The sequence below is a fragment of the Myxocyprinus asiaticus genome, chromosome 31, assembly GCF_019703515.2.
Source record: "Myxocyprinus asiaticus isolate MX2 ecotype Aquarium Trade chromosome 31, UBuf_Myxa_2, whole genome shotgun sequence".
NCBI classification, from domain to species: Eukaryota; Metazoa; Chordata; class Actinopteri; order Cypriniformes; family Catostomidae; genus Myxocyprinus; species Myxocyprinus asiaticus.
The window spans coordinates 41,527,255-41,541,137 of NC_059374.1; the positions used below are offsets into that span (position 1 = coordinate 41,527,255).

Genomic DNA, 13,883 nt, shown 5'->3' on the forward strand with positions numbered 1-13,883 from the left:
TAGGTCAAGGTTAATTTTGTATTATATTTATATTTACAATTGCATTTATGATTTAATTTGTATTAATATTTTTTCACCTGTTGTCGAAGAGTGATTTTAAAGTCACTGCAAAACGGGCCGGTGAAAGAAGTTGGAGAGGGTAAAATGTTTGGATTTAGGAAGGTGGTTATATATTACTTTTTTGACCACTTCCTTATTTTAATTATATGTTCGCTTCATTTGAAGTGTATTTAAATGTAGAAATATTTTTGGTTTAAGTGATGTAGAGCCGAGGAGGGTGGGGCCGGGCTGGAATGAGACACACCCGGTCCCCAGTCAGCCTGATGGGGCGCGCGAGGGATAAAGGCGGCCGGGGACGACAGTTCGAGAGAGAGAGAGAATTACAGGCAGCTGTACTGTGTGTTTTTGGTTGTGTGTTTTGTTTAAATTGTTTATTAAATTATTATTTAAGTTGTCAAGCCGGTTCTCGCCTCCTCCTTTCCACTAAACCCCCTTACACTGGTGCCGAAACCCGGGAAGGAGGAGGGATTCCCGTCGCAGAGTTCTCGACACTGCCGTCCACCCAGGGGAGTGCCGCTGCCGTCCGACGGGGGACGGAGTAGCCCGACCACCCGGACGCGGGGAACGGCCGCCGTCTGCGAGGTGAGTGGGGACGGGACTCCCCGACCGCCTGGAGCGAGGGAGCCACTGCCGGGGGCGGAGGAGTGCCCTGCCGTCCCCCGGGAACGCGGAGGGGTCGAGAGAAGACCGTCGTCAGCGGGGGGAGGAGGGAAGCGACTCCCCGACCGCCTGGAGTGGTAGGGCCGCTGCCAGGGGCGGAGGAGTGTCCCCACAGGACGCCAGGAACACGAAGGGGTGTTCTGTCCGCTGGGGGTCGGAGGTCTGACTCCGGTCCGCCCGGGGAGGAGCGGCTGCAGTCCACCTGAGAGGGTGGAGTAGTGATCGAGGACCACGCGATGGCGCATCAGAGAACTGGTGAGTTTCTTTTTTTCTCTCTCTCCTCTCTCTCTCTCTGTCGCTCCGTGTTGGCCTTTCCCTCGCCATTTTGTTTTGTTGTTTTTCCCCTCCTGTCTCCTCCCAGGTCTAGGAAGGCGGGGATGACCCGCCGGCAGTCGGGGCGTAAGGCACGCCCCCCCCGGAGAGGAAGGGTGGGGGATGTACGTCATGCCGGGGGCTCCCCGGCCTGAGGCAACGCCGGGAGGAGTGTAGAGCCGAGGAGGGCGGGGCCGGGCTGGAATGAGACACACCCGGTCCCCAATCAGCCAGTGTTTTTGTGTTTCAATAAATTTATTTATTTTTTAAAGCAAAATTGACCGGTAGAAGTGAAGTGCGTGCAAAAATCCACAGCCAAACCTGGAAGGCCAATAAAATCACAGTTGATAGCCATAATTTGTGTGTCACTTGATCAATATGATTTATAATGCCGACTAACGATGCAGATAATGCAATAACCGGTGAAGAACCTCAGAATTAAATTGCACTTGACCCAGCCCATTAGCGCTTGGCACGTGCAATTTCGCCAAACCCACATGCGCCTAGACTTAGCGCATGCTTGCAGGAAAATACTGAAACTTCATGGCCATGCCCACTGACTTTGTACATATGACTTATCGCTTAGTGCTCTTAAAATAGGGCCCAAAATATTAATTCCAATGATTGAATATTTACTGAGTAATCCGTTATTTTGCAGAAGGGGGTCAAAATGACAATTTTCACCTATGATCTTGGAGCAAAACTACAAGTAAAAAAAAGAAAAAGAAAACCGTAGAAAGGTTTCAGCGTCATGATTTTATTTTTACACAGAGGTAAGTAGGTATATTACTAAAATCAGTTGACTTCAACACCGCTTGTTGCATTTTATGCCAATGGTGTAAGTCCAAATTTGGAGTGCCTATAACTCGAAATGTATTAAAAATATCTTAATATCCTTAATACCACTAGATTCTAGGTCAGAGCAAACTTGCCTTTTGGTAACTTGATTTTTAAAGCCCTTTATGGTTACATCCCAGAGATATGGGGCTCTCAATGTGGCGTAAATTCTTACATTTTACGCTAGTTTATTTTTGTCCAAAAAAAGGTCAGAAGTACATATAATGTTGACACTAGAAATGTACCTTTATTTATTCACATAAAAATAATAATGCAAAAATCTAAAATATAAAAATTCACTGTTTTTATGAATGTGGCTCTTCATTTAGTGCAAAATGTATATCTATGTATATGTAAATGTATAGTTTCATAAATGTGCATCTGCAGAGCTCTGGAATGCATCATTATGGATCCAAACACCAAAGGTGCTGAAACCAAAGTGTATTTTTACAGATCTTTTTCTGTGCTAAAAGTGTCTGGGTTTCAAAGACAGTAAATCGAAGAGAACCCAAACTTGGTGTGATGGTCCCAAATCCCCCCTACCACTAAGGCGCGTGCACACACATCCATCCATCTATCTGTCCATCATTTTAAGGTTATTTCTGACCTGTAGTTTGCTCCAAAATCATAAGTGAAAATTGTCATTTTGACCCTCCTCTACAAAATAACAGATTACTCAGTTAATATTGATTTCATGACATTTAATTTATCTTTCTTCAGAAAAAGTAAAACATTTCTGCCAGGGTAGTTTCTGAAATTTGGTTGATTTGACATGGAATGACCCTACAGTGATATATTTGTTATATGTAAATCAGTAATAAAATGATAGAAAATTGACAGTACTTGTGTTTTGCGGATGTACCGTCAAATACTAATTGCAATGAAAAGTTTTCAAGTATGGTAGTATTGCTACAGTACGGTTAATGCCTCATAGGAATTCAACTTTTGTGCGAGTACATCTATTTTGCCTATTTTTTACCTATTTTGTCTATTTATTTAACGCATGCGATCTGACTAACTTTATTCATGACCTTATTCATAAAACTCCAGTAGAACAAATTTGTGTGTTAATTGTTAGTATAACAATTCTTACGTAAACTGCACCATTTGATTCTATGGAACAATTTACAAATATGGCCCATTGTGTTTACTGAAACATTCTTTTAAAACGCTGTTGAAAATGTTCCTTATATAGCATTAAACCTTTTTAGTAAATGTATCTTTTGACGTCCTTTATTCATTAACCTATAACTCACACTCTGTGTACTAATATAATCGACAAATTCCTTTGTGTCACATCTTGTTTTTGCACAGCGTCTTCAGCGCTGAAGTGTGCTGTGAAGTGTGCACAACTGGGAATGTAGTCGGCTCTAAAGTGTGCTCTGAAGTGTGGACTACTGGCAGAGAGGCAGAAAATGGATGGATCTAATTTGGGTGAAATAAGAGGTTTGTGTGTGTGCCCTGCAAGATTCATTAACATCATTGCGTGCTGAGTGCACCTTGTATTTGATCATTTGTAGCTCTTATTTACACCGAAATGACACAAGCTTAAACTATAATGCTGATGCGGAAGCATTAAAGAAATAGTTCACCCAAAAATCGTTTACTTACCCTCATGTTATTCCAAAACCTGTATGACTTTTTCCCGTGGAACACAAAAGAAGATATTAGGCAGAATATAATTCTCAGTCACAATTCACTTTCATTGTATGGAAAACAATGCAATGAAAGGACATGGTGACTGAGGCTATCATTCTAACATATAATTTGGTGTTCCAAGGAAGAAAGGAAGTCATATGGGTCCAGAACAACTCGGGGAGAGTAAATAATGACTTTAATGTGTGTGTCTACTGTATGTGTGTCTAAGTGTAAGGATTACCCGGGCGACCACCAGGGCTCGCTATGTATGTCTATTGTTCATTTCGTGTCTTTCGTTTGATTATGGGTCTTGTAGTTCTTTTTCATGGTCTTTGTTCATTGGTCCTTGTGTTCATTAGTGTCAGTTGTCCCTCGTTTCATCATTAGCTCTCTGTGTATTTAATTCCAGTGTTTTCCTCTGTTCATTGTCAGTTCTTGTTCTGTTAATTCAGTCTGTAATGTGCCTTGTGTTCTAATTTTGCATTGTCTTTAGTGTTTTGTGGTTTTTCTGAGTTTTTTATTAAAAACTGCAATTGGATCCTGCCTTCTCCAGTCTGCCATCATTACGGAAGAACCGACCAAAGAAATGGATCCAGCAGTGGAACTGATTTCTCCAAAGCAGGAGGGTGACACAATTGAAGAGTTCACTGAGCTTTTTTGTGCCCTCACAGATTGTGTAAACTGGGGAGAGCTTGTGTTAAAGGACCTAATTTGATTTGGGCTCAACAAGTCATGGAAGCCAGGAGGCAGCTTTAACTGTACTTTGGAACATTACATAGATTATGCCCTACTGTTAAGTTCCTCCCCCTACACAGTGGGGTACTGCTCCAGTCCCCATGAGGCTCTCAAGGCTTCCTCCTCAGAGATTCCCATATCGGAGGTCCCCAACTCTGTGTTCCAGCTGACCATGCATGCCACGGTCAACGAGCCAGCGCCTGGGGCCTCGTCCGTCCCAGTGCCAGCGCCTGGGGCCTCGTCCGTCCCAGTGCCAGCGTCCTCGGCCATGGAGGCTGTTCCCACAACAGTGCTCACGGCCACGGAGGTCATTCCCCTGTCTGCGCTCACGGCCACGGAGGTCAGTCCCCTGTCTGCGCTCACCGCCACGGAGGTCGTTCCCCTGTCTGCTGACCCCTGTCCAGTGGCTCCGCCTTCTGAATCTTCCATGGCTCTGCCCCTCGAGCCTTCTATGGCTCGGCCCCTTGAGTCCCCTAGTGCCTTGCTCTCTGAGTCCTCTGGGTCCACAGCTGCCATATTCTCTGAGTCTCCACCTCCTGCGGCTCTGCCACCTGAACCCTTGCCTCCTGCAGCTCCACCCCATGAGCCTCGCCTCCTGGGACTCCATTCCCTGAGACTCCTTCGGCTCCACCTCCTGCATCTCTGTCCCCCTGAGCCTCCTCCTCCTCCACCCCCCGGGCCTCTGCCTCCTGCTGCTCCGGCCCCTGGGCTTCCGCATCCTGCTCCTCCAATGAACTTTTGTTTTTATGTGTTAAGGAGCTTCTGGAGCCACTCCTTAGATGGGGGGCTCTATAAGGATTACCCAGGCGACCACCAGGGGTTGCTATGTGTTTATTGTTCATTTCGCATCTTTCATTTGTTTATGGGTTTTGTTCTTTTTCATGGTCTTTGTTCATTGGTCCTTGTGTTCATTAGTGTCAGGTGTCCCTCGTTTCATCATTAGTTCTCTGTGTATTTAGTCCTAGTGTTTTCTTCTGTTCATTGTCAGTTCTTGTTCTGTTAATTCAGTCTGTAATGTGCCTTGTGTTCTAGTTTTGCATTGTCTTTACTGTTTTGTGGTTTTTCTGAGTTTTTTATTAAAAACTGCAATTGGATCCTGCCTTCTCCAGTCTGCCATCATTACACTAGGCCTGTATGTGAGAGAGGCAATGGACCATGACGGACAGCCGTCCCATTATAATGTGTGTCACGTTCAGTCTGGGGCTGAGTGCTGTAATGCAGCTCTAAAAAACATCGAACACACCGACACATAAACACAAACATTAACCTAGAGTCAGGCACAAACTCCTGACAACAAATGACAAACAAACCTTTAGTCCAAACACAACAGGGGAGCTGACATTTACTTATTCCCTGAGTAACTGATCAAATGTTTCTTGCCAGTATATCACTGATGCTCTGTAGAGTCAGTAAGACAGCATGACAGAGAGAATGAGACAGGTTAAGAGATAGGATAGCAGAGATAGTGTGATGGGCTCACAGAGAGTGAGACATGTTGCCAGAGAGAGAGAGAGAGAGACTGTATAGAAGCATGAGTGAATCAGAATGGCAGAGAGTGAGACAGGCTGAATAAGGGTGCAAATATTTGCTCTGACAACGATTTGATTCGGTTATGATTCTTTACCTAATGATTACGATGCATCCTGAAATTTGTTCACGATTTGATTATTTTTGAACAATTCATAATTATTTTCAAAAATATAGAGAAAAAAGATTCACAGTTTTTACTGAATGTTCTTAAAGCTGAAATGTGTCTTTTTTTCTGTTAAAATACTTTCTGCTCTTCTAGATTTATAGGCAGAGGTGACTATTAGTAAACCATTCATAGGTTGATTTCCCTGAAAAATGAAAAACACTTTAGGGCGAATTCAATAAACAGTGATGGCACTTTTATGCGTGGTATTTCAGTGCAAAAACCTGCATCTTATTCACTAACCACCCGCAACTGGGTTTAAGCAGGCACAATCAGCACTAAAATTGCAATGCAATTCCTTTTGTAACTAATCAAACTTATCAATCAGTCAGTCTAGCTGTCTAGCTGGTAGTTTTTTTTCTTACTGTAATTTCTGTGTAATCATCAGACTAGTTTAAACTTTCTTTGAGAGAATTTTTATGAGAGAATTTTCAATTTAGGGTGAATTATCCCTTTAACACATTCGTGGACGTTGTATTTTGGCTTTGCTCTATGCAACGCATAGTTTAGTTGAATTTAAACTGACTGATCTCAGTTCAGGAGACTCTGTGCTGTCAGTAACTTTTGACTTACAGAGTCATGTGACCAAACAACATGGTGCCGATCACAGCGGAGTTTGTCTTTGGGAGAAACGCCAACAAAACGGCATCTGGTAAGAAACCTAATTAAGTTTTTACACTGAAACCTGTTTGAGTCAAAAGATTAGAGTCTCTAGTTTCATCCGATATGCCATTTTTTAAATTTGAGTAATTTATCGTAAAACGGCACACCGTTAAACACAATGACCATGCATGTGGACTGTATGCTCATTTTCATTTAAACTATCCTATATTTACTGTGCATTATCACACTGAGAATCAATGGGTTCATCCAGAAGCAGAAAATGTTGCTTTCAGAGGCTTTATATGGAGTTAGGATGAAAATAAGGTGCATTTCAAACTGTTCTGAGACCAGCGCAGACAGACAGTACACTGGAGGTTAAGTCATTCACTAAATAGTGAGCAAGGGAGCATCCTGTAGCGCATTTATTTAGATTTTAAGTGCATTCACTCCTAAAATCCGATCAAAAGTTCAGTTTCAGGCTGCAGATGATGTTTGGATCACTCAACATGTTTGACAGACATGTGACAATGATAATCAGTACATAGATTCAGAATTTATAAAGTATCATTTTATTTGAACATGGTTGACAGTGATTGGATGATGCTGGACATTACTTTGAATCAGAATTAGTTATGCTAATTTCTGATGTAAAGTCTGTAACGTCTCAAAAACATGAATAACCAACATTCCTGGAAACAAAATAAACAATTTTATATATATATATAAAAAAACTGACTCTATAGCTTGGTATTATTTAAAATTTCACAACTTAGTCTCACTGTCTAAAAAAACATTTTTGCAAATTTTTTAAGGGCTACTAGTTACAAATCAAAAAGGTGAATGGAAAATGCACAGCAGTCATGCTCAGGTCTCAGGATGTTAAAAAGTAGATTCAGGTGTCTGGATCACAGTATAGGAGTGAAACTGTACAGTCCAGATCTGCTGCATCCCCCACTATATAGCGCTCAGAACTGACACGTAAGATCGGAACTGCACTCTGAAAATTGCATTCAGCACAGATTTGGATGCATTTGTGCCATTGTTTGATCTGAAATACTTCTATAGTGAACCAATAATAATAAACCAGTGCAAACAGCATGTGCAAATAAACAGCGTTTTTACTGGCTGCAAGAGTGAATGAGAAAATGAATGGTTGCCCATGTTAGAGAGTAGCATATCTCTGTATAACTACAAGATACTAAATGAGATACACGCAGCGCAGCTAGTTAATTAATGAATAGACAATTCATTCAGCTCACCCGGCTTCTCTTGCACATCTTTCTCCACCTATCTGTCTTTCTCCTATCTTTCTCTCCATTGCTCTCTGAGTAAATTGCTTTTTTATCCTCTCTCTAGACTGCAGACAGTTTCTCTATATAGATATGTGTCGGTTTAACTCTATACTCTTTGGAGTCCGATTTAATGAAATCAGACTGCAAAAAGTATAAAGTTAAATGAGTTTCATGCAGCTGATCTATTACTGTGACGACGAACTGTAATGTACTATCCATCTTGGTTTAAATCTCTTTTGTTCCACTAAAAAAAAAGTCATACAGGTTTGGAACAACATAAGGGTGAGTAAATGATGACAGATTTGACTTTTTTTGGGGTGAACTATCCCTTTAACACAACATTGAATTTCATTGGTTTCATAATCTCATTCAATAATTCACAGCAATTAAATACATTTTGGTTTACACAAACCATGTTTTGTCCTTGTTATGAAACCATATTTAATGTAGTCTGAGCCACATTTTCTTTAACCTTGCGTAGTTTGTTCCGTGGATTTCGATGTCACTTAACCTGTCCATATTGGCATCTGGGTCAATGACGTGACTCTCATTTGTTTTATCCAGACCTATTAAAGGTGCTGTAAGCGATTTCTTTAATGGAAAGATATGCAAAAAATATAAATACTCCCTGAAAGATACTAATGAAATAAGTGTACTGAGATATCTCACCGGTCTCTGTGACAGCTCTAGACTCTGTAAACAGCAAATAAAAATGTGTGACACAATGACACTTTCTGCCTGTCAATAATTTTGCACGTTCTCATAGTATTGTAGTTTCAGCGAAATATTGAGGCATAATGCCATTTTTATGCCATTTGGTTCATAGCAGTTGCCAGTTAAGGGCGCTATTTTGCTGCTGTTGTTTTTGACAACTGTTTCTGCTTGTTTCGGTGTCAATAAATCTCATTTGGTATCTTTGATGTGCAGGGTTTTGGAAATAGGGGGCATGGCTAATCCAACGGCTCAGCTTGTCGAAATTCTAGAATGGCAAAAATTGCTTACAGCACCTTTAAGTTATTAGAAAAAAATATATTATTTGTAATTTTTATATTTTCCTGGGACTTAAAGTAAAAAATGTCATGTGGTGTAACCATCCAGGTGACAGTAAAAAAAAATTAAAAATGAAATAAATTGAAAAAAATGTTGGCATGAATATATATAATATATATATATATATATATATATATATATATATATATATATATATATATATATATATATATATATATATATATTTATAGTAGTGAATCAATTAAAAAAAGATTAATATTTGAAAAACCTTTTTCAAATTATGTGGTGTAATTATGTAGGTAGCAATTTTGTTGTCATGTGACAAAAAAACACTATATTTTTGACTTAAAAATGTATGTAAAAAAATATTTTACCTTGAAAAATATGTTTTAAACTTATTTATATTAATGATTAAGTTGTATACATTCACATGTATTCAAGGTGCAAGCAAAGCATTTTAATACCTTTTACTTGATGTAATTTTTTATTGTTGTAGAAAATTATAAAAAAAAAAAAAATAAAAAAATAAATTAAACCATCAAGCCCTCAAAGATCACATTTTAATGTACCTGAAACATGTGCTTTAAAGATTTCTAATTTTTATTACCTCGGATATATGCCAATGATCCATCTGCCTAATTTGACTAGCTTCTACCAAGTCACAGATGAATTTGTGTTAAAATACAGTAGCATTTGTTTGGATGCAGAACCTTTAATGTCAACAACAAAAGATATGGCAAGCATTTTCTCCTCCCTTTTAAGAGCCTATTTGTTTTGCTTTGCATGACTATGTGGTTAGTGGCATTTAATTATTTGCATTTAAACGTTTCCCTGCAGAACAGACCTGTAACCCATTTTTGAGAACCACAGATGTAGGTTAAATAAGTCCTGTTTAGTTATAGCTATTAATATTGGCCTCTTACCCTGAAGAACTCTTTGGTGGAACCGGCATCAAGAGTTCCATAGGCGATTTCCGTCTGTTTGGCGAGATCTTCTGCACTCTCAATGGGCGACACCATTCTCTCAACGGTGAGGAAGGCGGCCAGGTTTGCCGTGTAGGAGGAAATGATGATCAGAGTGAAGAACCACCAAACACCTCCAACTATACGCCCAGACAGAGACCTGAAAGACAGACATGGTGATGTCAGCCATGCAAAAATATCTGCAAAAATTAGAGCGAAACTCTCATTTGTAGACTACACAACAAGGTGTGCATTTGACCAGGGTGTAGCGACCATCGCAACACTCCTTTCTGGAAAATAATCATTAGATGTTAATGTTAATTATATATTTTATAAAGATTATAAAAGTAAAAGCAGACCAAGCAGAAGCAAAATCAAGTGGTTGCCTTACAGCAAAACAAATAGTAATGGGCGGACACCACGGCATGTAATTAATATTCATGAGTCAAGCTGATACGTTTTATAATGAGTCCCTGCCCACTTTTCAGATAGCTCCCACACCCCTGTATTTAATTCTATTTTCTATTGTACCGTGTGAAGCTGACATGCCCCCATCTGATTACTTTGTTTGTACCGAAGACAGCGTTCACATTATTCAGCATGAAATAGCTCTTCTATAATCTGCTGTTTCTATTCTGTTGGTACACTGGTAGAGAGATTGATTGCACAAATTTTGAGGAATGCACACAGTTATTTAGAGAGTTTCTGTATCAATCATTCCTAAACCTGAGAAAAATATATCCAGACAGCATCATAACTAAACTTGGCTCATGGTTTTTGAAACTCTGCAGAGGTAGCAGAGTAGATGCATGTAGATTTATTCAACAGCTATAATAAAATTTAACTACCCCCCAAACACCAGAAATCTTTGAGACCAGACAAAAGCAAAGATTGTACATAAAACACTATGTCTATAGAACTGTCCAATTACAGTAAGTGCCAGTTAAGCCAAACTTTGCAGTAGAAAACAAAGCCATCTATTCACTTGTTTATTTTGGTCTATTTAATGGTCAGACTCACTCTATACTTACAATACGGCAGCACAATATCACTGATTTAAGATAAATTGTCAAGTACAATACAAAGCTATTTAATTTAACCACAGAGGGGCAGATTAGTTCGAAAATGCATTAACATTTAAGAAGAAAACTAAATATTTTAAGAATGTAATTGGTTTCAATGATTTACATTAATCTGATAAAAATTCAAATGTGATATTTATGTAGCCCTAAATTATCATATTTATTATAAGACAATTTCACCATTATTGATAATGTTCTGTACATAGTTGATGAGCTTAGTATTTTTGTGAGGAGTTACTTTATATCAGAAGCACTAGAGCATTTATAAATTCTGATTGTTTAAATTATTTAACAGTCGAGCAAGTTTTATTTGTATAGAGCTTTACACAATACATGCTGTATAGTTTCAGAGCAGCTTCATAGAAAATTGAATTCCTGTAATTCAAGAATTGTAATGAATTGCGCAATATATGTCATTATTTGAATGGGTGGTTACATTCTAACCAATCATGGTCAAATTAATCAAGATTCATTTGTGCGGGGCGATACAGCCAGAGACTATTTAGCCAGTGGCAAGTAAGCATGTGATGTGTGAGGTGCAAGTTTATATGTGTATCTTGGAATATATAAGTGAGGTAAACTCCTCAACAGTTGTTTCCAGCAGCGTATGATGGCTCTACTGAAGAGGACAGACCCAGTAAAACCCAAAAAAGTTGCAGTTGTTCAGTTAAATTACTTGTCAGAACTGCGGATTTGAACATCAGTCTCGAGGAGCTTGTCGTCGCTGCTGCTGGACTCATGTGAGTATAGTTTTAGTGCAGCAAACAGTACTGTGCAAAATGCATTTAACATTTTAATAAGGGCTGTCAATTGATTACAATTTCTAATCTAATTAATTACACGGTGTGCCGATTAATCGAATTAATCGCAATTAATCACATATATAAATACAGTGCTGGGCCGATTACTTGTGAATTGTAATCAGTTACTGATTACAAATTACATGACAAAAAATGTAATCAGTAATGTAATCTCAAAGATTACATTTTTGGGGTAATCCAATCTGATTACTTTTGGATTACTTTCAATCTAATTCTATTTCATTTTATGTCACATGCATTAAAGTAGGATAATCACTTTAACATAAAAGTGCAGAGGAAGAAAATGTATTTCATTCTTTATTACTAACAAAAAGAGCCTCACAAAAAGAGCTCCTTATGACATTTTTAAAAAGTGCATTAAACATTACATGAATGAAATAATCCATCCATCGCCTATTCCAAAACTGAGGTGCAAGATATTACCTTTTGAACAGCAAGAATATTCTAAATGAGCAGAATATTTTAAAACAGCAGAGTTCCACTGAGTCACACAAGGAACAATTGTGTCAAGTTTCTTGCAGTGGACTCCACTGCATCAGCAGCAGTAGGGTAAGAATATGATGCTATTGATATGAAAATGATCAATAAATTATTAACAATTTACTGCTTTTGCCTTGTTTATATGTAATCATGTCATCTATAAAAAGTAACTGTAGTCCGATTACGAGTATTTAAAAATGTAATTTAATCCAGTTACAAGTACTTATTACGTAATACAGATTACATGTAATCCGTTACTACCCAGCAATGTATAAATATTTACTGAGAAAGCCCCTCAAATAACAATATATCAATATATAATGATGAAATAATTATAAATATTTATATTAAAATAATTATATATATATATATATATATATATATATATATATATATATATATATATAATATTATAAAACAATTATATTCATATAATTCAAATGCATAACATTATTGTGGCAAAGGAGTTAAGCATTAATAAGACAATACAAGAAGTGACTTTAGAATCCAATGTATTGTTTATTTCTATATTATTAAACATGAGCCTATCATTGGCCTACAGTTCACAGCAATGCATTTAGCAATTTCAATCGGTCAATCAGTCTGAGATTTATTATGAGGGCTTGTTTAAGAATGTGTCAGTGTACACCTGCGTCAGACGGACGCTTTTGGAGCATCTCACTTTGGTTGCGTTGCGTCATAAAAATAACATTTTTAGGTCGCTGTGTTATGTTAAACGTAGTTTAATACTTAGAAAAACATGTCTTGAGATCCCGTTCGGATTTGCGCTCCATCAAGCTGTGTTTTGAAAGTGAGAACGTGTCCTTGTGTTTTGCTGACTGCTGAAAGGTTGGTTTGCTCTCTGTATAAGCTGCTCGTTGCCTGTACAGCTGAAGTTTCGCTTACTGCCCCCTGGAGAAAACAGGTGGTACTTCAAGCTTGAACTGCTCAGGAATTTTCCTTATTACGGTCCGGGGAGATGATTGAGTTTTTTTAACGCATTATTTTTCATATAATTAATCGCACTGAATTAACATGTTAAACCGACAGCTCTAGTTTTAATTATTTAATTAAACCATAACAGTGCTGGCAAGACAGTGCTACCCTATTTTTCTCTCAAATGCAGAAAGGTATGTATTTTGGTGTTTGTGCACTTTACACTGTTTAATAAATTATATATGAATGTATGAAAATCTCCCTGTGACCTCTGCTAATGGAATGTTCAGCATTCAAAATCCTTCTGATTACATCATAGTGGCTTTTGAATACCTGATTATGTTATAATGGCATTTTGATAACCGATGATGTTATAATGGCCTTGGATAATGATGTCATAACAGCTTTTGGATACCTGAAGATACTAATTTGGCTTGTCTGCTTTAGCTGATGATGTATGTCTCCTATTCCTCTGGATTTCTTCTCCTTGTCTGGGTCATTTGACCAAAGAAATCTAAAACTACTCTTTTGCTGCCTTGCAAGCAGCAGTAGTACTGTATTGCCACTGCACCAGAACTAAATTTTAAATGGAGACAAGTTTATGTACGCATTGACCCTATCTATAGGGTCATGTCCTCAGAGAATGCCTGTACTGACGAGAGAGCATAACTGCTTTAAAGGACATCTCTCTCTCTCTCTCTCTCTCTCTCTCTCTCTCTCTCTCTCTCTCTTGTTGGTTCAACAGTCTTGTAGATGAGGTG

The 13,883-nt window shown here is 38.5% G+C and overlaps 1 protein-coding gene across 4 annotated transcripts in view; it reads right to left on the reverse strand.

The window, feature by feature from the left end:
- The window catches only part of LOC127422584 (glutamate receptor 4-like), a 130,498-nt gene that overhangs the window by 23,844 nt on the left and 92,771 nt on the right, over window positions 1–13,883 (reverse strand). For all 4 annotated transcript variants that reach the window (XM_051666236.1, XM_051666234.1, XM_051666238.1 and 1 more), the window contains exon 12: window positions 9,765–9,963. In XM_051666236.1, coding sequence (XP_051522196.1) covers window positions 9,765–9,963 — 199 coding nt within the window. The remainder of the gene's footprint in view (window positions 1–9,764; window positions 9,964–13,883) is intronic.